Source organism: Astyanax mexicanus, chromosome 15 (assembly GCF_023375975.1).
Source record: "Astyanax mexicanus isolate ESR-SI-001 chromosome 15, AstMex3_surface, whole genome shotgun sequence".
NCBI lineage: Eukaryota > Metazoa > Chordata > Actinopteri > Characiformes > Acestrorhamphidae > Astyanax > Astyanax mexicanus.
The window spans coordinates 24,106,628-24,125,724 of NC_064422.1; the positions used below are offsets into that span (position 1 = coordinate 24,106,628).

The following is a 19,097-nucleotide window of genomic DNA, read 5'->3' on the forward strand; positions in this document are numbered from 1 at the left end:
ATTAGGATGTTCCTAGGAAAGTCAACTAAATTTCATCGTCCAGGTTTATGCATCAGAGCATTTCTACACCCCTCGTAACGGTTAAAAACTGAGCAATTAGGGAAGGATAAAGAGAACATATGTGATGCTGTCTATAATATCCTCATCAGCTGTGACAGGATTAGAAAGCAAAGATGTTGTGTAGAGCTGTGTGATGTAACCATCTGGCTCAGACTGGCAGGTGGAACTATAGGAAGATGGTTAGACCGTGGAGATCTACTGTAGCAGGGTTTTATTATGTTTAGCGTGTCCTGAAATGCACTTTAAAGATGCCTGATTCAGAGCATGAGCAGTACATTGATTAACCACACATATCAGCCATTACTCAGCAAAACTGCTCAGTTTTACTAGAAAAATACACAAATTAATTCCTGGAGTGGGTGTGGCTAAGAGACAGTGCCTGACAGTCACCTGTAGATTGTGTGGTCTGTCTTTCACTGTAGGCCCTGGTTAATCCTAACTAGCACTGGTTTGTTCATTTAAACATGTTGATGCTTTCAATAATGACACTTATGTATGTTACTCTCATTTTTAGTTCTGTATAATAGCACACTCATTTACTACACTCTCACTGACACTAGTTTTAACACTCCAATTTAAACACTCATTAACACTACATTTCAACACTTTCATTTATAATACACATTTACTACACTCTTGTTGAAACTGATGTTTAACACTATCATTTGTGACACTTTTATTTGTGACACTCTCATATATGGCACTCATGTACTACACTCTCCTTTGTGACACTCATTTGTGTAATTCTCATTTATGACACTTTCATTTGTGGCATTTTTATTAATTATACTCTCATATATTACACTCATGTACTACACTTTCATTTGTGGCATTCTTATTTGTGACGCTCTCACTTATGACACTTATTTGTGACACTCATTAATGACACTCATGTACTGCACTCTCATTTGTAACACTTTAATTTGTGGCACTCTCACTTATGACACTCATTTGTGTCATTCTCATTTATGACACTTTACTTTGTGACACTTATTAATAATACTCTTATTTATTACACTCATGTACTACACTCATTTGTGTCATTCTCATTTATGGTATTTTCATTTGTGACACCCATTTATGACACTTTTAATAATAACACTCTCATTTGTGGCACTCTCACTTATGACACTTTTATTAGAGACACTCTCATTAGTGACACTCATGTACTACAATTATTTGTGGCACTCTCATTTATGACACTCATGTACTACACTCTCATTTGTGGCACTCTCATTTATGACACTTTTATTTGTGACACTCTCATTGATGACACTCATGTACTACACTTAATTGTGGCACTCTCATTTGTGACACTCTTATTTGTGATAATCATATTTGTGACACCTATGACACTTTTATTTGTGATACTTTCATTTATGACACTCATGTACTACACTCTCATTTGTGTCATTCTAATTTGTGACACTCTCATTTGTGCCATTCTCATTTATGACACTTTTATTAGTGACACTCTCATTTATGACACTTTAATTTGTGGCACTCTGTTGTGTGGCACTCTGTTTTTGGCACTCTCATTTGTGACACTCATTTGTGTAATTCTCATTTATGACACTAGACTTTCATTTATGACACTCATTTATGTCGCTCTCATTTTTTTTGCCTATTTTCAACAGTATTTTGTGACGCACTCAGCTAGGGACTAAACTAGTGGGCTTTAGTCTTTCTTTTGAATACACTGGCTTCTTTATTTTGTTAGGTTTTTTTATTTTTTTCTGCAGTGAGTTATTTTCCTTTCACATGGGTTCATTAAGACTGTGCTCATTGTCCATCAGCTTTGTGTGTAAGAAAGCAGATTTGGAGACGTGAGGCAAGAGGCTGTTCTGGTCTTCTTTGTGTTTTTGGTCCCTGAAGCATGAAAAAAGCTAAATCTAAAAAATTTATAGTAATCATCAGAAAGCAAAAGTGTAAAGACCAGTGCTTTTCTGTGTGTAAAACAGACGTTCAGAAACACAAATATGGTGTTGACAGAAAGATTACAATCTGCTCTTTCGGCTCTCGCCTCTCTCTTGTTCAGTGGGCTGCAAGTGAGAAGTAATTACAATAAAATGACACTGTGCTTTTGTTGTTAGTGATAACTGTGAGTGTTAAAGCTTAGCAGAGAAGGGCGCAGTAATCCGCTCTCGTTCCACACACCCCTGCTCCACGCATCATCAACACTTTCAGACTTTCTGAAGTTAATTATGAACTGTATAGGAGGCGTGGGGTGTAGAGGTTAATTATTGATTACAGATCTTGGCGCTCTGACTTTCTGGGTTGCATGGTGTTTTATTTAAAAGCAGCTTGAACGTACACACCATATCACCCAAGTGCTGTTCTTCTAGAGTGTCTAATGAGTGTTTGCTCTTCAGGATGGCTGTGTCCAAATTATTCTACTCTGGTCCTTTGTTAGGCTCCAGGCTGGAGACAAACATGAATTATTTTAATAATGTTGTAAAGTCCAAAGATTTCTCTAAAAAAATACATTTCTAATTTAAAATACAGTTATTTCAAAACACTATAATTTTAAGATGGTGACTTATACTGAACTTAAATTGAAATTGTGTAAAAACAGAGTACTACACTAGCATCACCAAGTTAACTGCACGGTTGTGGTTGGTATGGCACAGTGGGTAACAGCACTACCTGCCAGTGAGCTACCCTATTGCCCCAGAGACTGGGGTTCAATTCCTGCTCTGAATGAATATGCTGCGCTACACCCAAAAAAATCCTTGGACAAGTAATCGTTTTCCCTCACCCCCACCCCCACATATTTAGTGTAAATAATATACAGTATAGGCAACATAACTACAGTTAGAGGCATCTGTTATTACAGATATTACACAGCAAAAAGTCAAGTGTTTAATTAACTTCCACAGAGTTGATTTTAGCTCTTTCCCAGGGTTTATATAGCTCCACACTCTTTAGAGGTAAATCAACACTTTCAAAATAGTAAAAAATGTAGAACCTTGCCAGAGTTCCTTTTTAACTTACATTTGTATTTATTTAACTCCCTAAATTGTTACGCTAACAATGAATAGGTAAAAAACATCCATAAGTCAATTGATAAGACGATTTATTGTTGAATTATTATTAAGGGGAGGTTACCTTGTGTTTATGGTTCCTACTACAGAATAAAACACCCCTGCTTACATCCTACCAGTGTATTTTTCTTTAATCCTGCATTGCAGTTGTCAGTGCATTGTCACAATTTACAGTGCAGAAGAAGGTAACTTGCTCTTATAGCCTACAACATGTTGGCTAGGCAAACAACCAGCCTTGGTGAGCAAGACTACACACTGATGGTAAGTTAGGATTGGCTGGACATGCCCACTATGCAAATAATGTATAATGTAATTAAGTATTTATTATGTTTATTTGGGTTAAAGCTGAAATATTTAACTCTTAATATTTAACTCCAAATAACTCCTACACTAAACACCATTTAAATCTGAATTAGTTAAAATTACACTTTGAAAGTGAAACTCAACTCTCAGCTGTTTAACTCTCCAGTTTCAACTCTCCAGTTTTTGCTGTGTACAAAAGCAAACAATCCACAGATATTTTGTTGAGTTTTTATTATTTAATTTCTTGACAAATGTGTACAAAGTCAGTGGAAACCTGCTTAATGACACATTTAGGAGGATCTGCCTCATCACACAGCTCATTCACCCAGGTATGGAGCTGCAGTGAGTGCTAACGCTCTGAGCTAATTTTCTTTGTTTTTTTGAGTCTGGGAGCGTTTCTTTACCCAGTCCATGTGGTCTTTTAGAGTGTTGTTTTGGCATTGCTCTTACTGAGTGGGATGGTCAGCAGGGTTCCTTTTCTTCCAGAAGTAGACTTTGAGTTCTTCTCAAAGCTGTTTGATGTAACTGGAAAAATGCTTTTGGCAGGCTTCACATACTCCCGCACTTTGGTGGCGCAATTGAGGGCCGCCATTGGAGTCCATTTCAACGAAACGTTTGAAAAACGTCTATTGTTTTATTCAAGCCTCACTTTTCAAAAGGGAAATTCTCAATAATCTGAATGAGCAGGCGCTTCAGTGGGCCTTTTCACGGCTTTACCCCCGAAAGCATTTTTAGTGTTTCTATTTCATGGCGCATTTAATGATTGTCAGGGAATTTATCGAGTCCACAAAACGGGAGGGATAAAAAGAAGCATCTGTTTGACAGAATAAGACCATCATTTTATCTATTAACGCGGCCACTGAACTCTGGGAATGGGCCGCTTACAGAGGGCCGCCGCCAACAAAACCGAAACCTCCCGTATTAATGGAGTCCTTTAATTTATAACGGCAAATTGTATTCGTTTTAAATCTACGGTATCTGAGGCGGGAGACTGTGGAAAGAGCATATATTTTGAGTCATTGTCTCCGAGGCCAGGGGCGCTGATCACTCAGCTCTTTGTTAGCTGTGGGGCTGCTCTGTAGTGTGTGGCATTTACGATCATTATGATAATATACTGTTCCCTAACAGAAACCCTCATGATCTAATGTTCTTCTGCGCTTGTTTATTATTAAACCAGGGATACATACTGTACATGAAGTAAAGTTTTACCTCCGGGCTCAGGGCCATGATGTCAGAATAGCAAGTAAACATTTTCATATCTCATACAGCTCACTCACGCACTGGAAGATATATTAGATTCAGGTGAGGACCCCTTGAACCTAGGCTTATTATTCATTTATTAATATTATTGGCCCTGCATTGTTTTATATTGTGATATATATATATAGTCGAAAAGAGAACATTTGCAATGAATGAAAGTGTTCCAAGTTTTTTGGAATTGGGCTTACATTAAATCAATGAGAATCATGATTCCCATGTAATGAAGAACCTTGCACCCTACTACTGTGGCTGTATACACTGTAGTTACAGTATGAGACTGAGTAACTGTGATGTGGACTCATACATACAACAGACCCTTAGGGTATAAGGGGTTAAAATAATCCAGAATCCCAGCCAGATGTACAGTAAATACGAGTGCAGACGTAGTGCAATGTGTGCCTGAATGCTGCTACAGTGCTAGGAGTTTTATTTAGTTATTACATAACTGCCTGATCACAATTATTAGAGCTGACTGCAATTGCTTTTCACAGTTTTTGGCAAACTGAGTGCATTTTCATGTGAGAATTTAAAAGGAATATACGTACTGGCATATAGTAACAGTTTTGGCTTCAATAAAAGTATAATAAATTAGTTTAAGCATAGTGTAAGCCTATTTCCTTTTTTTTTTTGGCTGAGGTAGTTGGTTATGGTAACTATCTGGAAGGAGAAACCAAACAATTATAGGCCAGTGTTGCTGTAAACTGTCAACCGATTTAAGTTACAACACATTGCGATTCTCATTGCTGCCTTTTATTCCAACAGTCTATTTTCATGCCTTCCGACTGCGTCATTTAAACAGCAATGGTGCTTGTCAATATATCCACGTTGATGGGTGTGGTGGTCTCAAAATAAGGTAAATGTTCAGGTAAATATCTGCCATATTGATAGCTTGGCGACAGAAAACACAGGTGTACCACTGCCTGAAAACAACCGTCAGATGTTCATTGCTATCTTGGCAGTGAAGTGTCATCACAGGCACGTCCCCAACGTGTGTACACCCCTGCTTGTTACGCACACATGGACACGCAGCAGTGCACAAACCCATAGCCTGTGTCTCTTGGCAACTATGCAAACTTTTACATCAACAATAAACAAAAAGAAACAAGTTTGAATAAGCAGGTCAGTTTGCTCTGCTAAGAAGCATTGGACATGTTCAGATAGCTGTGTCTCTAAAATAGCGATGCATCAAAGTCAGAGTGCACCTGGCTCTTAAAGGGAATGGTAAGTGACACGCTGATTGGTTTATTGCATGTTTAACCCAAAACACAGCTCAACACAAAACACAATTATCTAATTAAGTTAATTAGTACAAGCCTTTCGAGACATGCAAGGTGTACTTTTACCATTAAGATAGCAAAGACACACTGACATGCCCTTAATCAAGCTGGACTGCTCACCTATAGATCATGTCATGATGTAGGGTGCAAGTTTGTACAATACCAAAGCACATTTGGTGATAATTAACATTACGTTAATAAGGTCTTTTTATGCACGACTTTTTATAAATGCACACTCTGGACAATGCTCATCAAGACACAAATGCTATGCCATGGTCAACTCATCACTATACCTATTCCAGATTGAAAATTACTAGAATACTATTGGACACACTATCAGTATTCAAGATGCACATGTGTTTTAATCATTTAAATTTCATTTTCATGTACCTGGTGACCTTTGTTCTCCTTCTGAATCACTTTTCATTTCAACATCTAGTTGGAGTATGTTTAGTTTTTGTGTACATATCCCACCCCTTAACAGGCACAATTGTAACAAGATAATCAATATTCTTTTCTTTTTCTTTCAGTGAGTTTAATGTGATGGCTGATATGAGTCTTTGTAGACTGCAGCTTAATTCAGGATCAATGTTTTCGGAGGTGCTTATGGACCATAGACTGGTTTAATATTCTGCAGAAAAGGCTCTGAGCTGGCACTGAAAGTGGATTGTAGAATTCATGAATACTTCAGACAAAGCCCTCAGCACTTGAGAGATCTACTCTAATCCCAACAAACAAAAAAATCTAATGCTTAAACATAGTGGAAATCTTTTCTTTTGGTTTGTGTGTCCCACTGGCTAAAAGACATATATAGCTAAATATATCCCACCTATTCTCTTTAACACCACAGCAAATTAACTGCCTCCTACCGTCACAAGGTCTTTTCATGGCACAGCTCATAGTATTGTGTATATGTTGCTATTTATATTTAAATAACCATTCAGAACTTCTTGCACAGCCATAGGCGCCAACTTGTGCTGAGCTAATTAGCCGAGATAAGCCAAGTGTTTCCTTCGCGATCTCTGCTGCCCCAAGGCTCTTAGTCAGTGCAAGCCAATGTAAATTAAGTATGAGTCTTTGTAAACCACGGGAGCGTTTGTCATCAGCGGAGCATTGGAGATAAGCTGAGACCCATATTGTCTGGGAGGATGAGGAACAGGCTGAGCTCAGGGGTTGTGATGGAGATGATAATGTGGTGGAGTGCAGAGTTTCACTGTTGTGTAGCTTCATATAGCTGCTAAATGACCTCGGGGAAACAGTGACTACACGTTGCTCTTTATGGTCCTGCATTGTGGATGAGATGTAGTTAGTTTAGATGTTAATAAAAACCTCTGCTAGATAGGCCGTAAGTGGAAAGACCTTTTGGTATACTATTTTCACTATCGCAATTATGCATGTCGTGATGCTCATTGCTTTGTTACACCTCGCCTGCAGTATATTTTCATGCTTTGCACTTGTGTCACTTAAATAGCAAAGACGCTTGGAAATATATCTACGCTGATGGGTGTGGTGGTATTGGAAAAAAGTGTGTTCATTTCTGTCTTGGCAGTGAATTGTCAACCCAGGCCGCATCCCCAATGCGTGCACACCCCTGCTTGTTATGCACACATGGACATGCTGCAGTGCACAAACTCATATTGCATGTCTTTTGGTGGCTATGCTAACACTTACATCAACAATAAACAGAATGAATGAGCTTGAATGAGCAGGTCCGTTTTCTCTGCTGAGAAGCTTTGGACACATCTAAGTAGCTGCGCCCTTAAACTAGCAATGCAAAAAGATGGTTTTATTTTGCCTCAGTCCCAACTTCTTTGGAATTGGTGTTGTATTATGAATACAGTCTTTATAAATATAAAACCAGATGTTAATACATTAATATATCCCTAATTGAGCTGTATATGTTTCTAAAATGAGACTGAAAAAAAAATAGTGTCTAGAGTAAAGCTAAAATGACAATTAATATCAAGAATGCATCATATTTCAAAAGTGGTTATCAAATCTGGAGACAGAAAACCTGACGTAAAACAACAGTATATTTTTATTATGCAACAGTTTTGGTCACACAGCAGGTAAAAGTAGCCCAAATCTGATATTTCATGTCATATGCGACAGAGTGTTGTTTGTGTGACAGTGTGAGCTGCAAAAACACACTGACCCTGACATTTTCAATTCCGATTTGGGATGCTGTTTTATTATGTGGTATTAAAATCTGATACATATCTGACTCGCAGCAATGTGAATCTGAAACGGCTGGATCGGCATACGTTGCAAAATGGTGAGTTGAGAAACAGTTGAGAACTTATTTTAATTGTGTTTTTCTTTTTAAGCATTTGATTTTTATCACATACATATGTTATGATCTCGCTACACTAACATCTATACAAAGGTCCAGCAGCCAGGTAGCACAGAGCCTGGTCACGCCTGGTGGGCAAATGAATATCAATGTTCTTCTCTGCAGTTTTGATGATGCGGTGCAGTATGTGAATGCTCTGTTGTGTAACAGAGCTGCACTGGGCGCTGTGACTAGGCTGTGTAAAGCTGAACCTCTACCAGTAGCTCCTGTGGCAGCTACTGTATGAACGTCTTTAGCTGGCATGCAAAGCGCATTCTCTGGTTTCTGATTCCAAGAACCCGAGGGCCTCCACAGCCGCCGTCATGGTCTTGTCAAAGATGTTAAGGGGTTGGCTGGGTGCTACCTTGCTGGGAGGGTGAAGGCCAGCATGCGCTTCCTATGAAACACATGGAATTCTGCCTGAAATGTCTTTGAACCGCTGCTAAGATAACATCTTTGAACAGCAGCTGAACATGCTTGGAGGAGTTTTGTAACTTGAGTGAGGCAGGCATTGGTAAAGACTGGCTCTATGTTGCTCTTCATGCTAGAGCAGTGGTCTTCAGTGGTCTAGAGCAAGAAATTATTTCGCCAAAACGCATATAAAGCAAGAAATAATAATCTGAATATCTAAATATTCAAATGGTGTTAACAGACAGTGACCGGTGGTATCTGGCTAGAACTGTCCATGCAAACAAACTAAAAAGCTACTGTGGCAGAAATGGTGTTTTCATCATATGCACATGCATATCCCTCTGTGTAGTGTTTTCCAAGCTTCAATGACAAAAGTGGCAAAAGTCATGGGACATGATAACTAATTCCTGTTCAATTAGATTTGGTATAGAAATGTACTTCATTTCTTTCACATACACTTGATTTATTGGCGAGAATAATCGTTCAATTAATATGCGTTCATTTTAACGCTCCGTCAAAGCCTTAACAGTGGACGGTAAGTGAGCCATACAACCATCTGTGATGTGGATACCGCAGCCAGTGGAAAAAGAACGTCCTGGCTCTACCTCTATTTTTATGTAAAACTGCACTCGTGCGCAAAGCAATTTGGAGCCTCCCCGGTGCGCCGCTCTTCACCCATGTACGTTTGGATGCAATCATAATTGCTTACTCCACACACAATGCACTGGCTGTCCCTCGCCGATGGCTCCATAAAGAGATGCGTGGTAATAAATGAGTGTGATATATGACCAGCAGAAGCGCTGTGTGCTCATCGCACATCATTTCGTCTTTCCTTCTGTCATGCAAATTATACACAGGCGCGGTTTGGTGATTAATTTCTCCCAGTGGCCTAATAAGAAGGCATACGGAGGCAAACACACAGAAGCACACACACACATGCATGCGTGCAGCTACCGTCTTAAACTAAGAAATAAATTCTCTCTGACTTGTTTGGATAGAAGACGGATAGAGCGAGGATTTACATATCATCCCAATCTGGCAGTCAGCCCTGTAAGCTGTCTGGCTATGAATAGAGGCATCGGCACGGCATTAAGCGCGTCTCGGGAGAACTGAAACCAGACCTACGTCGTACTTCCTTATTCATTAGAGCTCGGCTTCATTTGGTGTGACAGTTTATTTTCAGAATCCGTTACTTACTGTTTTCTCAGGCCCTTGGCAGACTTTAGCCTCGCTCAGCTAGAATGCACGGTGGTCCCTTGGTGGTGGTATTTCTGTTGTAGCGAGTCTATTTAAGAGTCGACAATTTAATAAGGCTCCATGAAAAGGCAAACACAAGGTGTGAGAGACTGTAAGGCAATCCTGGATGTGGGTGTGTGTGTGTGTGTGTGTTGATATTTTATTGAATAATAACTTAAACAGTGTAGCACTGTTATATACAGTTTTTATTTTTTTGCAATGCACAATGCTGCACACCAGCATCAAAATCTTGTTCCAGCTGTGAAGCATGGTGGACGGAGCATCATGCTTCTTTTGCATAACCATGCCAACATTCTATCCTGAGATAGAATGTAATATGCTTTAATAAGAATATTGTCTCTCGAGATAAAATGTAAGATGTTAAAACTTTACGCATATACAGGGAAAATGGGCTAATTCTAAGGATCGATCTTGAGTTTATATAAATCAATATCGTATCATTCAAATCTAAAAAAATCCTTGCTATTAGACAGGATGAGTCCATGGATTCAAAATGTATGTGCCATGTTTATTTCACCCTATCACTGGTGTGCCTGAACAGAAATCCAAATTCCAAATTTTCCTCTCTTCCGTCCACCTCAAGCTTCAGTGTGTTGTCCATAACAAATTATCCTTTCTGTCAGCTCAAACCAAACTAGCTATTCTCCATCGACTGGTTTAGGAAACAAGACATTTCTGCCTCACTGGATGTTCTATCTTTATATTTTACTTTATATAAGACTTATAATTCCAGGAAATCATCAATTCCTGGAATACCTAAATCAGCCATTTTGGAACCAACAATCATGCCACACTCAAAATCACTGAGATCACATTTTCTACATTCTAAAGGTCGCTGTGAACATTACCAAGCTGTTGGCCCATATACAGGAGGCTTGATTTCCTATATTGCTGTGTTGGCACATGATTGGGTGATTAGATAATTGCATGATTGAATAGGTGTATAAATTACTTGGTGAGTAATTGGTGTAATACAGTATATAGCAGTTTATTCTATGTATCAGAATTCTGAGGCAGCCACAGGGTCAGCCAGGGCAAGTCATAGTTAAATGATCACAGCTAATTAATCCAGCCCTGCTTTAGAGCCCTGCTGGTGGGTGTACAGGCTCCCTGTTCCGGTTTAAATCCCAGACTCAAAAACAAGGGTGGGACCACAAGTGGAGTTAGAGAGATTTTACTCTGCTGTTTTATCCTCTTCAGTAACACTGTGCTGTGAAGTATCATAGAGAATTGTCATGTGATATATGATGATTTTATTGTCGTGGGCAGTGTATCGTGATAACATACAGCTCTGGAAAAAAAAAAAATTAAGAGACCACTTCAGTTTCTGAATCATTTTCTCTGATTTTCCTATTTATAGGTATATATTTGAGTAAAATGAACATTGTTGTTTTATTCTATAAACTTTGGACAACATTTCTCCCAAATTCCAAATAAAAATATTGTTATTTAGAGCATTTATTTGCAGAAAATGTGAAATGGCTAAAAAAACAAAAAAGATACAAAGCTTTCAGACCTCAAATAATGCAAAGAAAACAAGTTCATATTCATAAAGTTTTAATTCAGAAATCAGAAATCAATATTTGGTGGAGTAACCCTGGTTTTTAAATCACAGTTTTCATGCATCTGGGCATGTTCTCCTCCACCAGTCTTACACACTGCTTTTGAATAACTTTATGGCACTCATGGATCATCATTTTTAAGTGGCCTCTTATTTTTTTCCAGAGCTGTATTATGAGATACCCTGCGATTCCCTTAAAATGTTACTTAAAAATACTTAAAATGCTGATGGATGGCTAGATTTAGAGCTACAGTGATGTAGTAAGAAGTTACAGCATATCTGTGCTGCTTTTTTCCATGTGTGCAGTCATTAGCACATTACTGCATGTATAATTATTGTATCTGATGCAGTACAGTGTTGGTCCTTTGAGTAAAAGACTTGTTTAAGAAGCACTTTGATTTTTTTCCCCCCCTTCCACTATCCGCTGTTTCACATCTGACTTCTCTAGATAATTGGATGCTCTTTTATATCTGCTTATGTCATGTTTCTGTTTCTGAGGGGTGGAAGGGAGGTTATGATTCAGAAGGCATGTTTGAGATGTGCATAATCAAACTGCTTCTCTGCTTTTTCCGTAATAATATTCTTTTTTATGTTATTATGTTTCATCCCAGTGATTTTAATAAAAACCTCTCCTGTTCTCATGTTTTTGCCTATTTTGGCTACATCCCAGCGCTGTTGTGTAATGGTGTAAGGGTGAAGGTGTCTGCAGTTGTGTAATACTGCATAATTATCTGCATTCTTAAGTTTAGGCTTCAGCAGCATTTCGAGGCAAAAGCTGTGTGCTTTAGATGCTTGTCCAACATTGCTCCAGGGTCTTGGAAATCTGCTGATTTGAGAAATACTGTAACTGTAAGCAGTCTTCAAAGAATGTCTGAATGTTTCATATGTATGTATAGAGCTTTCTAGCTTTTTTTTGGCAGCTGTTCTAACTCACTACATATGGGATATTATAAGATTTAAGTCTAGCTCTATTATGCTGCTCCAAAATCTGAATTTTGATTAGATCTGAGCTGTTTGATGTTCTCTCTGCAGATAATGGTAAACAACTACATTTTGTTTAAAGTTAAAGCAGGAAACAACCTGATTATGAACATTAGCCACCAATTATAAAGTAAAAGCGGAAGTATATAGTCAATTTAATGACCATGACCAGATGGCACATGACTGCAGGAGCCAGCATTGCACTTCACTCTGTGTGCTGTGTGCTGTGTTTGCATCTTACGTAAACTTAATTCACTAATATGCCTTGTGCAGAAAGCAGGGCAAAAACTTAACACCACTAACCAGATATCCCTCTTAAGAGAGTACCTCACTCATTCCAGTACAGTGAGTAGCTATTACCACAGCAACAAAGCAAAGTTAACAAACACTTCTAACCGCGCAAAACAGCAAACAGAGCAGAACACATTTAACCACAACCAAAAGTGCAACAACAGTGGAGTTTTAGCATGAAAGTTAGATAAGCAGCTTGTTTTTTTTTGGTTGTGTTTCCACCATAAGCTCCATGACGCAGTTCCGCACAGGGATTTACAGGCTCTCTCAGCTTGTGGTTGTGTTTAAAATGTTGGTAATGTGGTTGATTTCTAAAAAAAAGTAAAAAAAAAAAAAAAAAAAGTAAAGTATGTCTCATCTTGAGAGATAATGCAGAACATTACAAAAGCCATGCACAATGATGCATTGCCAAATTTGCTAGGTTCTGCCGCACCCTCAATCTGTAAAGGCGATCAACCAATTGTATGATGCACGTAAATTGGTGAATGGTAACTCCAATCTGCCCATCTTTATTTTATGACAATGGATGCTTATTAGTTAAGGATTTTATAAATGTTTGTGTAGGTTAACAACAGTTGTAGGAGCCTTAGGACAATTGTTGTAATGTTGGAAGTAGGGCTGCAACTAATGATTATTTTGGGAGTCGACTAATTTGATGATATGTTTTTTCGATTAGCCGATTAGTCTAAAAACTATAGAAACATCTATTCTGATATTTAGTGAGAAAATATGTAATCTGTTGTGTTTGGGGACTTTTGGAGACACAGACTAAGTTGAATATAAACTGTGTGAGTGAGCCATTAACCCCACTATCTCCTATTGCGCTTCTGTCCCCAGCACTTTGTGTAATGCAATACTGTTATAAATTAGCGATCAGTCGACATTGAAGTTTGTAGTCTGCAATTTTCAATAATCAACATTGTCGATTATATCCACTAGTCGTTGCAGCCCTAGTTGGAAGTCTTACAAAAGCTACCTAGTTAAATAAAACACCCCAATAAAGGTGTCACTGCATTGATGTGCTCATTGTTGACTTTGTTATTGGTATTTTAAGCACAGTCCTAAATTCTTTTCATTACTGGAGGCTTTTCGTGTAGCACATTCACTGTGGGGGGAAACTCATTTCAGCAAGTCATTTCAACAAGTCTGTGGCAAGAATGTGTTTCTGAAATGGTATTGTGGCTGTTATCTGCACTGAAGTATGGACTGGATGGGCTGTATACCTTAATACACCCATTACCACAGTATGTGGCCTCCATTGGTGGAATATATTTTCTTTTTTTATAAGCAAAGCTTCGAATGATTTCACCATAAATCACACTGCCAGCCTCTGTTCCCTCAAAAATAGAAGAGAACTCATTTGTGCGTTCCATTCTGTGCTGGCTTGCTTGGCCAACTGTGGTGATTGTGCAATCAGTCCACAATTTTGCATTCCTCAACGGCAGAAGCTCGTCCACTGCTGCAGGGGGAGGCGAGATGAAAACCTTCAGCGTGATTATTTAGATCAATAGAGAAACTAGATTTCTGCAGTTAGACCAGGTTTCTGTGAACTTTTACGCTCGGACGGCCAGCGGCACAGCGGTGGTCAGTCTGAAAGGAGATGCAGTGACTGCGTGTTTCATGGTCAAGGTCAATTTAAGTAACTTTCTTCTCCATGTTTTAATTGACTCCACTGTTTAATAAGCATATCAGAGGCAATCAATTAGTGTAATTGCTCTGTCTCGTGTGTGTGTGTGTGTGTGTCCATGCACAGAGCCTATTTTCCCTCTACTAAATGAGAGCATCCTAAGTATTTCTCACATAGTCAGAGAGTTCTTTGCTACGAGGTGCCAAGTTGAATATTCAGTGGCCGGTAATGAGAAAATTGTACCAAAACACCAAATTTACAAGACACCCCTTGTGAAAAAGCTGTATATTTAAATATAAAAATTGTGTACTTAAACAGGCCACTTAAAAATTATGAGTTTCTTTGACTTTTTGACCAAATTGAAATTTTTATTAGGAATTTGGGAGAAATGTTGTCCGTAGTTTATAGGATAAAATTTTACTCAAACATATACCTATAAATAGCAAAATCAGAGAAACTGATTCAGAAACTGAAGTGATCTCTTATTTTTTTCTGTAGTTCTGACTGAGATTGGTTTGCATTATTGAGTGAATGGCTTCTATAAGCGCTTTATAAATGCAAGTGTAGTCAAACATGTAAAGTTGCAGATTAGTATAATAGCTCTGGTAAAAATTACTGTAGTGATGATATCCACAAATCCTTCAAGCCTAATCTACTGCTACTCTTTTTCAGGCGTTAAAGCCGTGTTCTCTGGACACTACCATCGCAACGCCGGGGGCTGCCACGATGGCTTGGACATGGTGGTGACCTCAGCTATTGGCTGCCAACTGGGTGAGGACACACACGGAGTCCGAGTGGTGGTGGTGACTGCTGATGAGGTCATTCATCGTTACCAAAGTCTGGAGCAGTTAAACCAGAAAGGAATGGATGAAGATCTTAAAAAACTCTTGGCTTAAACTTGATACTTATTTTTATTGTGGGAATCTATGAAATGATGGCAATTCGGTGGTTTATATAATTACTAGGGTACGGATGGGGAATCAAATATTCTAGGTGTTTGTGGGCTTAAAAAAAATTCCAAAAAGCTATGCATATGTTAAAAATGTTGTGTGTACATATACTTAAAAAATAAGAAACATTTTTTTAATGGTTGCATTTATCGAGACAGATTCATATAGCACACCACTAGATTTACCATAGCGTTAAGAGAAAACACTATAGAGTCACAATAACAGATCTGGTCTTTCATAAACAATGATTTTCCTATTTTTTATCCCATTTAATTGTGCCATTAGCAATCTAAAAACCTCTTTAAGAATTAAAACCTGTAGCAGATTCATGTAATATGTGTTATGTCCTGTAACTACTGATTCACCTCAATATGTGGATGCTTTTTTTTTTTTTTTTTCACTTTTTTGACCTAACACAGTGCAGAATAATAATACACTCTTTTTCTCCATTTAGGAGAAAAGTAAAAATTTCACATTGACATTGCGCAAAACATTAAACATCTTGCAATATGACTATTGTGCATGCGCACATCGCAATAACAATGCTGAAACAAAACTTTTTTCCATTAATTGTTTGTTGCTGTATTTTACCATTTAACTGTATTTCTGCTCTTTTTATTATGATCAGTAGCTCTGATTCAGAGAATTGCTAAATGCTAGGTGATATATACTAGTAATTATTATATATTAATGTGGAATTTTTTTATTGCTATCACAGGGATTTGCATTCCATAAACTGACACTTCAGTGTTATAGCTTCAGGAATTTTGAGCTAAAGCTGTCCTAATGACCCTTAATCCTTTAGCATTAAACAAAATTAGTTAAATAATAAGGTAGTTATATCTTTAACCAGTAACTAATGACCATATAGATCAAAGACACAGTGGTTCCACTCTCTTCCATTCTATAGAAATGAAACCAATGTCCACCATGTTGCTGAATTTGCAACCAGATTCTGCATAGAAAAAAGCCAGAGGTGGAGCCAGACTTCGACACTCATTTGGGAGGCATGCCAGGCAACCAGATCAAGCGTCTCAGACTGCCTTCATTGAGTTTACACTACAACCTAAAAGTTTTTTTTTGTTCTAATTTTCATCCCATTTTCTCCCCAATTAATCAACCCACTCATTAGGACTCCCCCCATCACTAGTTATGCCCCAACACCAGGAGGGTAAAGACTAGAACATGCCTCCTCCGTTACATGTGAAGTCAGACACCGCCTCTTTTCAAACTGCTGTTGATACATCAGCTCACAAACGCCTGATCGACATCACCCTTTGGAGTAATGTGGGGAGAGCGCCATCTACCCACCCAGAGAGCGCAAGGCCAATTGTGCTCCCTCAGGGCTCCAGCAGACGATGGCAAGCTGCATGAGCGGGATTCGAATCAGCGATCTCCTGATCATAGTGGCAGTGCTTAGCCAACTAGACCACTCAGAGCCTCCTAGCCTAAAGGATGTTTTGAAAGGAATTTTTTACTGTATACCTAGTTTGTAAAGCGAGTGTAATGTTTCACATTAACTTTCAGTTTCAGTTAATGTATTAATTATTTTGAGTGATTTAAATCCCCTGAGTATTAAGTAGGTGTTTGGGACCTTTGGGATAAGTTGGAATGGCAATTTGTGATTCAGAAATAATTATTCAGGTCCTGATCTGACCTCACTAATGATCAGGGCCAATTGGCAAAGTGCACCGCTCTTAATTACGGTCTTAATTGTTTATTCATTTATATTGATGTCAGTGTTTTTGTTTTTGTTTGTTAAAAATATGTTATCGAAACTCACTACTGCTGACTTTTTCAGTATGGTGGAAATCAGCACTGGAACTTGTGCACAGGGATTTTCTGTTTGCTAGATAATTATATAAGGGTAAAAACATGAACGAGTAGTCAAATATATTCATTTTAAACGGCCGAATGTGATTCGACTGACAAAATTTGAGGTCAGTTACAGCCCTACGAAGAATCAAAGACATCAGGCATGAACTGCTAGCTCACCTGAACAACAGTAGCCATTTTGAGTAAAAAGCCTCCCTGCAGTGCAGCTGCTTGTGGCTACCACGTCTCTTAAAGAGCACTATGTCTTAAGCTGTCATCAGAGAGCCATCTTCATCTCTCAGTCCCACGTCTTTTGCTGCAATTATGTTTTTTTTGTAGATTTCAGAGTTTGCTCCTCCCTAAAGTCAAAAACAAGAGATCCCTGAGTGCAATTTCACGAAATCCAACACCTCTCACTCTGTCTTACTTTTCAGCTTTGATATTTAATCAAGGGTCTTAACACTTCAGTCATGCAGACGCACCTCAGAAGCCCTTCATCCCTTTACGAGCCCATCACCTTATCATACTAATAAGCACAGGGAAAAGAAAATGGCTAGTTTAACAGCGTGGAGGCTGGCGAGCTGGTGATTTCATTCCCTGCTTCTGCACCTATTACGCTCTCCCAACTCCGAGAGGTGAGAAGAGGCGATCTCCATGGAAACCTTTGAAAGACATTGCTGTTATTAGTAGGACTTAGGCTTGCTTGGTTGGCGGATCATCAAAAAAACGTTATTGCTGACCTCCAGCTCACATTTGTGGCTTTGTTTATCGGGGTCAGAGAGACACTTTGATGACTTCATGCAAGAAAGGGTTTTATCTCATTTTAAGTCAGGGGTCTCAAAGTAGCGGCCCGCGACGCGGTTTCAAACGGCCCCTCACGGGTTAACAAAATAAACATACATCTGGCCCGCAATTCAATTTAATTATTTATGCTTTATTATGTTCGTTTTCATATTTTATCTTAACTTGTATTTTGGTGTGTGTGTGTTTTTTTTTTTTTTTTTTTGCTTACGCTGCGTTGCCTGCTTTAGTAGTCTTCAGTAGCCTTCAACAGTCTAACCTTGCAGCCGTGGTGTGTCCACTAAACTCCGTAGTTATAAACATCCTGAGGTTAGCAGCGCGCTAACTGACCTGTTTATAATGTAATCCGAGCAGTGACTCCGTGACGCTGCTCTAAACTGCTGCTGTTAGCTGCTTGGGCTGAAAGATGAACTGTAGAGAGCTGTATTATCCGGTTAGTGGGGTTATTTTATTTCATACACAGAAGAACTTACAAATTTTTAAAAACGCTCCAGACTGGCTCAGCTGAGCCCTGTAGCCCGTGGCTGGGCTGCAGCTCTGACTAAGCAAAGACTGCGGGCTTGTGGTGCTGCAGCTGCAGCTCCGACTAGTGGTTGGATGAGGAACTGCTAAATCTGAGGAAATGCTAAATCTGTCACAGCTCACAATTTTTGATTTTATATTTATTAAGCCTTATTTCAGTATCAAACGTTTTGATCAAAGTTAATATAACTTATAAATTAAAAGGATTTATGTTAATAGAGCAACAAGCAACCATTTTTCCATGCAACTGTAATATTTTATTGAATAAATAATATATTGAGAGTTATTTAACATTAAGGAGTAATTACATTCATTTTGTATTACATCTGGTTACATTTTCTTATATTTATAAGTTACATCTGGCCCTCAGAGGACAGCCAATATACCAATGTGGCCCTCGGCAAAAATGAGTTTGAGACCCCTGTTTTAAGTCGATGTCCGAGCTGGGACTCGCCATCGTTTGAGTCCATCTGTCTTTTTAATGTTCAAAACAGTTCTGCGCTGAAAACTGGAGGAGGCAAATTCTGAACTCCTGCCTGAGAGCTGAATGTGCTTTCCTCCTTAAAGGAATGCTCAAGTGCTTTTCAGCCTAATCTCTTATCTGC

At 38.7% G+C, this 19,097-nt stretch overlaps 1 protein-coding gene across 1 annotated transcript in view; it reads left to right on the forward strand.

The window, feature by feature from the left end:
- Positions 1-17,117, forward strand: part of cpped1 (calcineurin-like phosphoesterase domain containing 1) — a 41,567-nt gene extending 24,450 nt beyond the window's left edge. The window contains exon 4 of the mRNA XM_049464886.1: positions 15,077-17,117. Within this exon, the coding sequence (XP_049320843.1) occupies positions 15,077-15,300 (224 nt within the window). The 3' untranslated portion in view covers positions 15,301-17,117. The remainder of the gene's footprint in view (positions 1-15,076) is intronic.
- Positions 17,118-19,097: the final 1,980 nt, after the last annotated feature.